This window comes from Misgurnus anguillicaudatus, chromosome 17 (assembly GCF_027580225.2).
Source record: "Misgurnus anguillicaudatus chromosome 17, ASM2758022v2, whole genome shotgun sequence".
Taxonomy (NCBI): domain Eukaryota; kingdom Metazoa; phylum Chordata; class Actinopteri; order Cypriniformes; family Cobitidae; genus Misgurnus; species Misgurnus anguillicaudatus.
The window spans coordinates 30,743,269-30,755,288 of NC_073353.2; the positions used below are offsets into that span (position 1 = coordinate 30,743,269).

The following is a 12,020-nucleotide window of genomic DNA, read 5'->3' on the forward strand; positions in this document are numbered from 1 at the left end:
TACCATGTACCTATTGCGGAAAAGATCTATTAGAAGACGTTTTATAAGGAACAGGTGCGCTTTGGTCTTAAATGAGTTTGACATGCTTACCAGAATGAGTCACCAAAGAGCTATCAGGTATGTTCATGGTTAAAAAGCAATAAATTAACCTGTTCGTTGAACCGTTGGGTCGGATTGCTTTCAGACTTCTACCGAACCACTCCACTGTTCATTTGCAATCGGGCTGAGACCACCTCGTTCAGGTCTGTAAAACCGGGTCTTACTGTCTGAAGAGTCTTAACCGTGACTGTAGCCACATTATTCCCAGGAGTGCTTTAGCATTACATTCACATTAAGGCATTTAGTACAAAAGTGAGGAAAACAACAAAGCGATATGCTAGGTATGCTACCAATGGCAAACGGCTGTTTTAGTCTTAACACATTTAAAGCTTTATGTAACCACCCTTAAGTTAAGCTACCTCTGTGTCTGAATGTCTTTCTTTTCTGCTGGTTGCCACAAGCCTTTCATCTGACGTATGGTCAACAGATAAACAGATAAAAACAACAAGCAGGATTTAAGTTATGTCACCATCAAAAGGTCTTCCTGCTTTTCTCCAGGCATCTACTGAACTGACTTGACAAAAACGCCAGTCTGGCCAAGTTGGCTTTTGATCTTCAAAAATGGTACTCTGCTAACAGCTCTCTTTTTCCATCCAGAAGCAGGTAGGACCTCTGAATTATGAAGCAGTGCTCGACTGGACCTTCTCTCTACTCCTTTAGTCACCATACATGCTGCTGGTGTAACCAAGACCGCTTCTACTGTTCCTAGTGGTTTGGCGGCCTCTCTCCAAAAGAAAAAAAGGAGAATTCACGATCCAGCTGTTGTCTGGTCACATATGGTGCATTGTTTGCATTCTCGAGCTTACATCCCCACTGCTCAACCCCTTGCCAGCCTGTGGCACTCGTAGGATTCATCTACACAGGATATTTTTAAGCGTGCTCTTGTTTTTCCTGGATTGCACGTGTGTAAAGGCCAAGTTTTTTGTCCCCACTGCCACGCGGGTGGTGGCAGGACATCGTAGGCCATGGAGCCCAATATGGAGTACTGTCTCACGCAGGTGCTTCAGAAGGATGTGGCCCGCAGGTTGCAGATGGGTCCGGAGCTCATTGACTACATCACAGATGCTGACAAGTGTCACGACCTGGAGAGTGACCAGACTGCATTGGATAAGATGGTGGATGGAATTGCAACCTTATGGGTTAACTCAAGCAACTTTAAGGTAAGAGTTGGTCGTTTAGCAGTTTTTGTGACTGTGACTTTTTGTGGCAATAAAGGGACAGGGTGGAGTTTTATGGGTTGTAAAGGAAGCACTTTTGTTTTAGAATTGTCCTTCAGGCTGTTTGCAAAATGTAGGGCCTGAAACGACACCCTGAGCATGCACATCACAAGCAGAATAGGCTTTTGAGGTCACTGGAACATTCACTGCCATTCCTAATCCAAAATTAAACACAAAGAATGGCTTTACTTTCCATCCACATCCTGCAAAGATGATTAAAGGGTTAGTTGACCCCAAAATGAAAACTCTTAAGTTTTTTTCACCTTAGTGCTGTTACAAACCCATATTAGGGCTTTCTTTGTGAAGAAAACAAAAAGCTTTGTTTGTCCTGCCAGTGTTTTCCATACAGTAAAATCATACAGTGACCTGGGACAGTCAAATACTTAAAAAATACAAAAAATGCACGCTATGCTTAAGCTTAGGACATTGTTGAATTAGAGTATTGACCTTAATGTTGTTATTATTTTAATACATCTTTACTTATGCAATAGCTGTCATACATTAAGAACTGTAATAAACAAGGTGTTTTAGAAGACGGCAGGTTGAAATAAGATGAGATATATTATACTTAATGTCTGGTTTCATCTCCAAGGAAATCTTACACTAACAGTATTAATAGAGATGAAGTGTTTAACAGGAATTATGCCAAAAATCCTTTTACGGTACAACCGCTAGTCAGATTGTCTTTGAAATACTTAGCCTTGACCTTATAGTGCTGAGTCAGAGATGCTCATGCATTTGTTTTGTTTTATGCACTAGGGCTGTCAGCCACTAATCGCATCCAACGCATACAGAATATATGTGTCTGTGTAATTATGATGTAATATAAATTTAAGAAAAATGTTATTTATATATACATTTGTTTTATTTATATATAATATAAAATATATACAAATATAAATATATATTACAAAACATGTAAATGTTTCTAAAATATATACATTGATGTTTGCTATATTTAAAGTAATACATACAGTACACACAAACTTTTATTTTATTTGTGATTAATTGTGATTAATTGTTGACAGCCCAATAATGCACCTGTTATGTTGCTTGTGTGTATAATTTAGACAGGAATTTATCTCAAATTTCATCTTTGTTTGTAAACATATAATGGCCATTTCTGTAAAGTTTTTAACCCAACACAAAAGTTGTCGGAGCTGCTGAGGCTCAGAGTTTGGCAGGACCATGGTGTGAGCGATAGCCCGAAAGACATTGGGAGCACATTTTTATATGAGCAACCTTGTTTGAACCCCTCTTACATTTATGAGAGAGACCTGTCATAACCCCTGTAAGTCACAATAGTCAATTTCCAGGGTCATATTAATATAGATTGATTCATGCACATTTGTGACCATGGACCACAAAACCAATCACAAGGGTTGATGGATGGTTTGTAAGACAATATTTGGTAGGGGTGTCACGATTCTCCAAATCCTCGATTCGATTACATTTTCGATTCTGATGTCACGATTCAATTCGATTCTCGATTTTTAAATGATTTTTTTAAGACAAAAAATTATATGCCATTATTATTATTATTATTATTATTATTATTATTATTATTATAGTTTCACATTAACATGCACATTGCGTGCTTTTCCTCGCATGGGGGTTTGTGGGCTTTACTTTACGCGAGAGAGCTTGTAGAGAGAGAATTCCTTCTTGCACGCAGATAGACTTAATGCGCGCGTCTTGGACTCCTATTATCTGAAATAAAACCGGTGCGTCATAAGCAGCTGCGCTTCTCTCTGTCTCACGTGCACGCGCTCTCGCATCTGTCCAAAGTCTAAACATAAACTAAAGTAATAATCATTACGTATTTGTTCAGTTTTATGCGTTTCATGCGAGCTGAGGCAAACTATAACTTTTGTTTAAAATATAACCCGCTGCATCTTGGCGGCTCTCTCGTGCACGTGCAGAGAGCTGCGCTCTGTCCGAAGGCAGATCACTAGGTAGTAATCCTGTTTATGATATGCATTTCAAGGAGTTGTAGCAATACATCCCTCGTGTTTAAAATATAAATCGCGTTCCGCTGGATGGATGTTTTTAAAGGCACTTTTGAGAGTTTATTTTCCCCCACTTGGCAAGCCGACCGGACGTGACATGGGGGCGTGGCAGCATCGACGATCCAATTTTTTAATTCGAAGTTCGAGGTTGTGACTTAATTTCGATCGATTTAGATTTAAAATCGAAATCGTGACATCCTTAATATTTGGCCAAGATACAACTTGAAAATATGAGGGGACAAAATATTAAGAAAATCACTTTTAAAATTGTCAAAACAAAGTCCTTAGTAACACATATTATTAATGATAAATCATTATTTATTTATATATAATTGGAAATTTACAAAATATCTTCATGTAAGATGATCTTTACTTAATATCCTAATGATTTTTGGCATAAAAATCAATAATTTAGACCCAAACAATGTATTGTTGGTAGTGCTGGGCAAAGATTAATCGCGATTAATCGCATACAAAATAAAAGTGATTTTTTGCATAATATATGTGCGTGTACTGTGTCTAATTATTATGTATATTTAACCACACACACATTCATATATTCATTTCAGAATTGTTTTATTTATATATCCTTTTTTTTATTTATATTTAATATAGATTATTTAGGGGCGGTTTCCCGGACCAGGATTAGCTTAATCCAGGACTAGGCCTTAGTTTAATTAGGAAATATAACTAGTTTTAAACAACATGCCTTACTAAAAACATTACCTGTGTGCATCTTGAAGTAAAACAAAGGGCCCTGATGTATTTTAAGAACTGTAAGTGAAAGTTGTTTTCAGTTTGGAGAGCTCTTAAAAGTGTTTAAGTCTAGGACTAGTCTAATCCCTGTCCGGGAAACCGCCCCATAAAAATATAAATAAATATATATAAACATGTAAATGTTTCTTAAATACATACATGAATGTGTGTGTATATATTTATACATAATAATTAGACAGAGCACACACTCATATATTATACCAATAATCACTTTTATTTTGTATGCGATTAATCGCGATTAATCTTTGCCCAGCACTAATTGCCTTATGACTGTGTTTGTGGTCCAGGGTAATTTGGGGTAATTTTTTGTTTCCAAAATTAGATTGCTTTGTTAACAACATGCTGACATGTTGTTAAACTTGTCTATGAAGTGTCATCACTACAGCCATAAAAAAATTGATGGATGTCTTCTTAGGGCGTAGCTTTCGTTTTAAACACGTTGAGCTCCATCTAGAACTGTGATTTTCAATGCCAAGTTTTGCTGGATTTTAGGAAACACTAGTTGCAACCGCTTGAGGCCAAATAAGTTTTACATCACATTTTAATTGACAAGCACCAGCCTCAATAGAAAGCAAATGATGAGAGGAGTAATGTGGAAAGTATTCGGGCAGGGCTCGGGCGAGGTTGCCTCTTCAGGGCAGTGTGTCACTAACAGAAAATAGTTTGTCGTTCACTTTAAATTAATACCAACTTGGTTATTAAAGCCATTCAGATATTTGGCCCATCATAGTGTGGTGGTTGCATAAAAATGAAATCAATTAGTTGTGGGTTAAACCTTTTAGTTTACTACCTTATGGTTTGTCGACTATGACAGATGTTTTTGTTTTGTTGGTGATAACTGTTCCATCAGACTTCTAATAAGCTTTTTGAGTGATTGGTTAATCTAAATTAAAGCGTTTGTGGTTATTTTGATGGTTGTGGTTGTTGTATCTATTACAAGAGTAGTATTATAGAGCTTAATCCTGATAAACAATAGTTGGTTTGTCCCATTAAAGTGCAAGTCTTGCACTGACACGTTTAGCACGTTTACAGCATTATACAGATGCTATTTAGAATGTAAATGCAGTCTAGACTTCAATCTAGAGGACTTGTTCTGCCTGTTTGAAGGAATAAACTCTAGATTTTTTGTTTTGGCATCTACAAGAAAAGCATTAAGCCTTTAGATGGTCTCTATAAATCTGTCTTCTGTTTATCTAAACATAAACATTCTGCCCCTGCACATATTGTAAAATTAGTGTAAAATGTTTTTTGTGATCTAATAAAAGCCATATTTCTGCGCACCCTTCCATATAGTGACAGGACAGCATACAATACCTACCTTACATTACATTACATAACATTGCAAATATCTCTTACTGTTGACTTCAGAGCTGCTGTAATTTCTATTTCATTTTGTGTACTAAACAGCAATTGAAGAGTTTCGTTGCAAAACGAGATAACCACCGTTTTTTTAATTGTTCAGAAATCTCGTTTTTTTTTTTTTGTTGTGCATTCCAATTAATTTCAATTCAACTGCAGTTGGTTTGTTTTGATTTAAACCTTCAAAACTTAAAAATACAGCTTAGTAGCACCATAAAACAAAATAATAACATAATAACATAATATTAAACATGTTTTGACAAAAATGTAAAAAAAATGGATTTATCTCGTTTTGCAACGAAACTCTTAAATTACAAAATGATGTATTTTCAAACGAATGCTGGCGTTAGACAGCTCCAACTTAGCAATGTTTTCAAAGCGAATGGCTTATTGTTGTCTCTGTGAATTAAAATAGAAGTTATTTTACCATTGCTTTAAATTAGGATTTCAATAATTTGGTGGGACGATAACTTGCTAAATTGTACGATGAACGATATTTTGATAATGCTTTAAGCATGTTAAATCAATTTGAAAATTTAAAAAAATTCAAAATGATATAACATATACATAACATATACATTCTTTCTTGATCGTTGATCATCTTCCACATGGCAGCGCACACACAAGCTCTTATTCATGTAGTGTTGTCACGATACCAAACTTATTGGTTCGATACTGATACTATGTCAAGGATTTCGATTCCGATACTTTTCCGATACTTTTCCTGAAAAGGGAGAAACACACTCAAATCTCATTGCTGCGCTTTATATTAAAAACGGGACAACATTCTAATCATATAACACACTAATAAATTAACATATGAACAGCAGATATATTAAAAATTTAAGCAAAATATGAAATATATCAAAATATAAAAAATAAATTAGAGCAAGAATAATTTTAGCGAACAGCGAACGAGACGTGGAGAGGAGGCGGAGCACTGCATTCACGTGCACTGTGTGTGTGCCGCGCTGTTTAAAAGAAAAAGAGAGAGAGAGCGAGAACGCGCAGCTGGTGTTTGCAGTTTTACATAAAAAACAACGCACAGCTCGTCTCGGAGTATCGATTCGCGGGACCCAAGTGTTGGAATCGTTTTAAATTGTCAGTATCGATATGTATCGAAATATCGATAATTTTAACAACACTATATTCATGTGCAGTCTCTTTCCTAAAACTTTGACTGTTCATAACCTTTGGATATATTAAAATTATTCAGTTAATGCAAACTACTGCGATATGCATATTGCCATATGCACATCTGTGATATTAAAGTAATTTTGACATATTGTGCAGCCCTATTAGGTAATGAATTACTGGGAACTGAGAAACTGATACATACTCTCTACAATATAATGTGTGGTAAACATTTATTACACTGTTAAAAGTAAAAAGTTGGATCAACAAATTATTTCAGGTAACACCTAAAGAATTTAGGTTTATTCACTTAAAATGTTTCACCTTTTACAGTGTAGCTGCAGCAACATGTTTGTCATTTGAATAAGGCTCAAAGTTTACCAGGCTGCATAACCTCTCGTACTGTTTGTTTAGTCAACTATGCACTGGAATTTGAATCAGTGAAGTCATCCTGCCTTTGGTAGCAGGTATATGCGAACTTTTCCGCTTGTGCAAGAATTCATGACACTTCTGACTTTGAATAGATGATTGAATGTGAAAGTGTTTCCTGCATGTAATTATGAAAATATTTTTGTAGTGTTCCTGTAGCTCATTGCTAAGCAGTGCAGAAGGTTGTGGGTTCAAACCCATGTATCAGACGTAATGATAAAACTTGTACCTTGTAATGCACTGTCTGTCAAATGCATAAAAATGTACAAATGTAGCAGCTAGTGTGACAGAAACTTTATTCTTTCCCATTAGTTACGTGTTTTAATAACATTTTGATGTTCATAATTATTGAAACTAGGACTGCATTATGTTGATGACAAATGTGAAATGACAAATGATGGGTTAAACGATAAAAGTGAAACGAAAAATGAACGTTGGATCTACTTAGCTTTTTCGCCGCCAGTGTTTTTTTTAAAAGTTGCCAGCCAGCGCCAGCGTTTTTCATGATTTTCACAAAAGTTTAATAATGCCTTCTTGAAAATGTTTATCTTTAAATATATAAACATACAATATACCAAATGAAAGAACAAACCCTCTGCTTTCAAACAAAAACAAAAACCTATTTTCTATAGTTCTTTTGTAATCAGCTCTTGAATATGGGTAGGTTTCTGCAAAAACACCACATTTTGAGCAAAAAGCAGAGATAATTCCATTTTTGTGACGGACTTTTCATAGAGATCCCATTCAGAGCGATCTTTAAAACAGACACGGAGTCACGGACATGCAGCCGCTTGCCGTAGGGCAATACTTCCGGGTTTAAAAAGCGGAGATAATAGCAGTATTGCGGAAAGCTGGAAATACTCGTCAATGGTGGCGAAAGAGTTAAAGGGCACCTATTTCATTGCTAAAAACAATGTTATTTTGTGTATTTAGTATAATACAATGTGTTTGCGTGGTTTGCGGTTCAAAAAACTAATTATTTTCCACATATAGTCTATTTTTGTAGATTTTGTAGATATCCCTGCCTTCCTCAAACGCTCTGATTTTGCACAAAGCTCACCGATCTAAAAAAGAGCTGTGTCCCTGATTGGCCAGCTAATCTGTACGTTGTGATTGGTCTGAATACCTCAGCCGGAAGATGTCAGCCGGAAATATGGCGCTCCTTACCATGTTTGAAAGATTCGCTAATTTATGTTAAAGGAATAGTCTACTCATTTTCAATATTAAAATATGTTATTACCTTAACTAAGAATTGTTGATACATCCCTCTATCATCTGTGTGCGTGCACGTAAGCGCTGGAGCGCGCTGCGACGCCTCGATAGCATTTAGCTTAGCCCCATTCATTCAATGCTACCATTTAGAGATAAAGTTAGAAGTGACCAAACACATCAACGTTTTTCCTTTTTAAGACGAGTAGTTATACGAGCAAGTTTGGTGGTACAAAATAAAACGTAGCGCTTTTCTAAGCGGATTTAAAAGAGGAGCTACATTTTATGGCGTAATAGCACTTTTGGGAGTACTTCGACTATGAGAGGGAGAAGGGGAGCGGACTTTTCAGGCGAGTCGAAGTACTCCCAAAAGTGCTATTAAGCCATAAAATATAGTTCCTCTTTTAAATCCGCTTAGAAAAGCGCTACGTTTTATTTTGTACCACCAAACTTGCTCGTATAACTACTCGTCTTAAATAGGAAAAACATTGATGTGTTTGGTCACTTCTAACTTTATCTCTAAATGGTACCATTCAATGAATGGGGCTAAGCTAAATGCTATCGAAGCGTCGCAGCGCGCTCCAGCGCTTACGTGCACGCACACAGATGATAGAGGGATTTATCAACAATTCTTAGTTAAGGTAATAACATTTTAATATTGAAAATGAGTAGACTATTCCTTTAACTTACAGGCTGAGTTCGGAGTGGGAGGAATTATGATAATGTCGGTCTTGTCCACTTTAACAGGCCGAGGAAGTAAACCGTTGCCTACAATCCTCGTGTTTGTTGTAGTCTAAGAAAAGAGATTTATGTTGGAAACGATAACTCACGTCATTGTTTACTTTGGGAGTTGTACCTTTTGCATATCGTTAACATGTACTAATACACACTTATACACCAAAGGAAATGTAAAATCGTGAAACAGACCATAGGTGCCCTTTAAAAAAATTACTAAGTTGTCAACTTAGCTTCTCTCACTTTAAGTGAAAAATGTTAGGTAAATTAAAAATTGACAGTAATTTGAAAGTTGACAACTTAATTTTTTTAAGTGTTACCAATTGAAGTAATTATTTTAAGTAGATCACTTTTTACAGTGCATACGATAATGCTTTAAGTGTAAAATGAATTGGAACATAATGCTTATTTTAGTGAGTTGTCCGTTGCAGTGAGCAACAGTGCAATAATAACTTTTCAGTACATATCGAGGCTAAGCATCCCTCCACTTGTTTTCTGATTCGTCTTTATTTTAAACCTCATATGTTCTTTCAGTGTGCGTTATTCATTATTCTCTCATAATTAAAATTTCTGACTCCATCTTCCTTATAAACATGTGACTCCCTGTGATGTGCATGGAGTCAGGCTGGCAGCAGGGGAGCGCCATGATGGTGTTGATGCAGGGGTTGATGGGATACTGGAGAGTATAGGAGGGGAGGGGACGTGCAGGGAGCGGCTGCTGTGATCCATCTTTCTTAAGCTGTTTCTTTATCTGGCATCGTTCCACATCTTCCCCTTTGTCCAGCTGTTGGACACTCTTCTTCCTGAACCTCTCAAATATTAATTGCTGAGGAGTGTTTAGTGCACTTCTGAGTGACTTTTAATAATTTCTCAAATGAGATTCACAGTTAGGTTCTTTATTGTTCAGCAGAAACTGTTTTTTCTGCCTATCCCAAAAGGTCTTTGTGAGGTGTCGTTCATGCAAAGTATGACATTAAATGCAGAATTAAATACAGGAGGATACTGACCAGCTGTGCTACTGTCTAACACAACAAAGACACAACAGAGACTACACAGAAGCGTAGACTGCATACAAGTACAGTTACACTGCCTGAACATGAACAGAGCAGTCTGTGGTTTTGAGTATAGATATATCGTCTAAGTAAGTTGTGGTGTAAATAAAGCTTCTTTTTATATAACCCATCTCTCTGGCCTTGTGCTTTTGTTAGTCTGGAACGTGTAGTTTCTATCCTCTACAAGGTAATAATAGCTCATTATTGGCTTTTGTTAGGTTTGTTTTTTTGGCAAATGTAGTCATGAACTGCGGATCATGTTAGGACAAGATTAGGTTTAATTCTTTACCCGCCTTAATTGTTTTTAATAGTGTAAATCTTCAAGTTGTGCCTGATAGTTTTTTTTTTTAGGGTTTGGTTGGCTGTTTGCCTTATGACATGAACATGAACAATTTATTGCTTAGTATCTGAGGTGATCTTAGGATCAGAGGTATTATAAGGATATTAGGTATTGATCTTGTGCCTTACATTGATTGTAGGCCATCCATTAGGGTCAGTAATTAACATTTGTGATGTTGGACCTATTTACATTCAAATTGTTTTACTATGTTTTTACCTCAACTTAGATGAATTAATACATACCTATATTTTTTCAATGCGTGCACTTTTAATCTTTGTACAGCGCTTCTTGAATGTGTTAGCTAGGGATGCACGATATATCGGCCGATAACTGCTTATTTGTAATATTATCGGTTATCAGTCTGATAGCAAAATTAGGCAGATAAATAAAAGCCGATAAATGATGGATTATTTTGGTTTGTTGAACCACTTCACTTGCTCATTGTTGGGCATGTGGAGTTTTGATTGGTGCTTTCTGTGACATAGCACGAAGATGACACGTGTTGCGGGCTTAAGAAGAGTATGCTAGTCTAGCGCAAAGACAAGATGTCCGCGGTCTGAGAGTTTTTCATTGTGAAAATAATATGAATATTTATCGGCCTATATATATATATATATATATATATATATATATCGGTTATCGGCCCCCAAATATAAAGAATTATCGGTATTGGCCAAAATTTCCATATCGGTGCATCCCTAGTGTTAGCATTTAGCCTAGCCCCATTCATTCCTATGGCTCCAAACAAAAGTTGTATTATACTTACCCATGTAACTACTGATGTAACAGTCTTTAAATAGGAAAAACATGGAAGTGTTTGGTAGCTTCTAAATTCATCCCTTTTTTGGAGCCATAGGAATGAATGGGGCTATGTTAAATGCTAAAACATTCACAAGGCGCTGTACAAAGATTAAAAGAAGTAGGGAAGTAGGGAAGGGTGTCAAATAATACTCTGGTACAATTCGGGGCAGTAAGGTTTAAAGGGGCCATGGCACAAGACTTTTTTAAGATATCAAATAAATCTTTGGTGTCCCCAGAGCACATATGTGAAGTTTTAGCTCAAAATACTATATAGATAATTTATTCTATCATGTTAAAATTGCCTCTTTGTAGGTGTGTGCAAAAATGTGCCGTTTTGGGTGTGTCCTTTAAAATGCAAATGAGCGGATGAAGTGCAAACACTGATCACAATGATGGTGGTTTGTTGCAATTGAAACTCAATTGTGCTGTAAATTATTTTCTCTCCCTCTCTTTTTCTCTGCACTTAATGGCAGTGCTGTGATTGGATAGTGCAGATTAAGGGGTGGTATTATAATAATAAAAGCAAAATTTCAACCACCTATTTTTTCATGTGCTTGTAGAGAATGGTTTACCAAAACTAAGTTACTGAGTTGATCTTTTTCATATTTTCTAGGTTGATAGAAGCACTGGGGACTCAGTCATAGCACTTAAACATGGAAAAAGTCAGATTTTCATGTCATGGCCCCTTTAATGTTAGTGTGCCCTGATTCTGTATGTCTTGGCTTTCTTCTCTCATTGTGCTTTATCAATACTTCCCATTATAATGAGGCATCCAATAGTCTTTTTGCACTGAATGGCCACATTACACCTATTCTCTCATGCCTAGACTGTTAGTCTACAATCATTCTCCATACTAGTG

General features: G+C 36.4%; 1 protein-coding gene across 32 annotated transcripts in view; it reads left to right on the plus strand.

Annotated features, from left to right (window-relative positions):
• Positions 1-12,020, plus strand: part of clasp1a (cytoplasmic linker associated protein 1a) — an 86,990-nt gene that overhangs the window by 3,674 nt on the left and 71,296 nt on the right. For 29 of the 32 annotated variants that reach the window (XM_055216444.2, XM_073855318.1, XM_073855313.1 and 26 more), the window contains exon 1: positions 675-1,259. In XM_055216444.2, the coding sequence (XP_055072419.2) occupies positions 1,065-1,259 (195 nt within the window). In that variant the 5' untranslated portion in view covers positions 675-1,064. Of the gene's footprint in view, positions 1-674; positions 1,260-12,020 lie in introns of those variants that run through there. The other 3 variants (XM_073855336.1, XM_073855333.1, XM_073855304.1) reach the window with 2 other exon arrangements.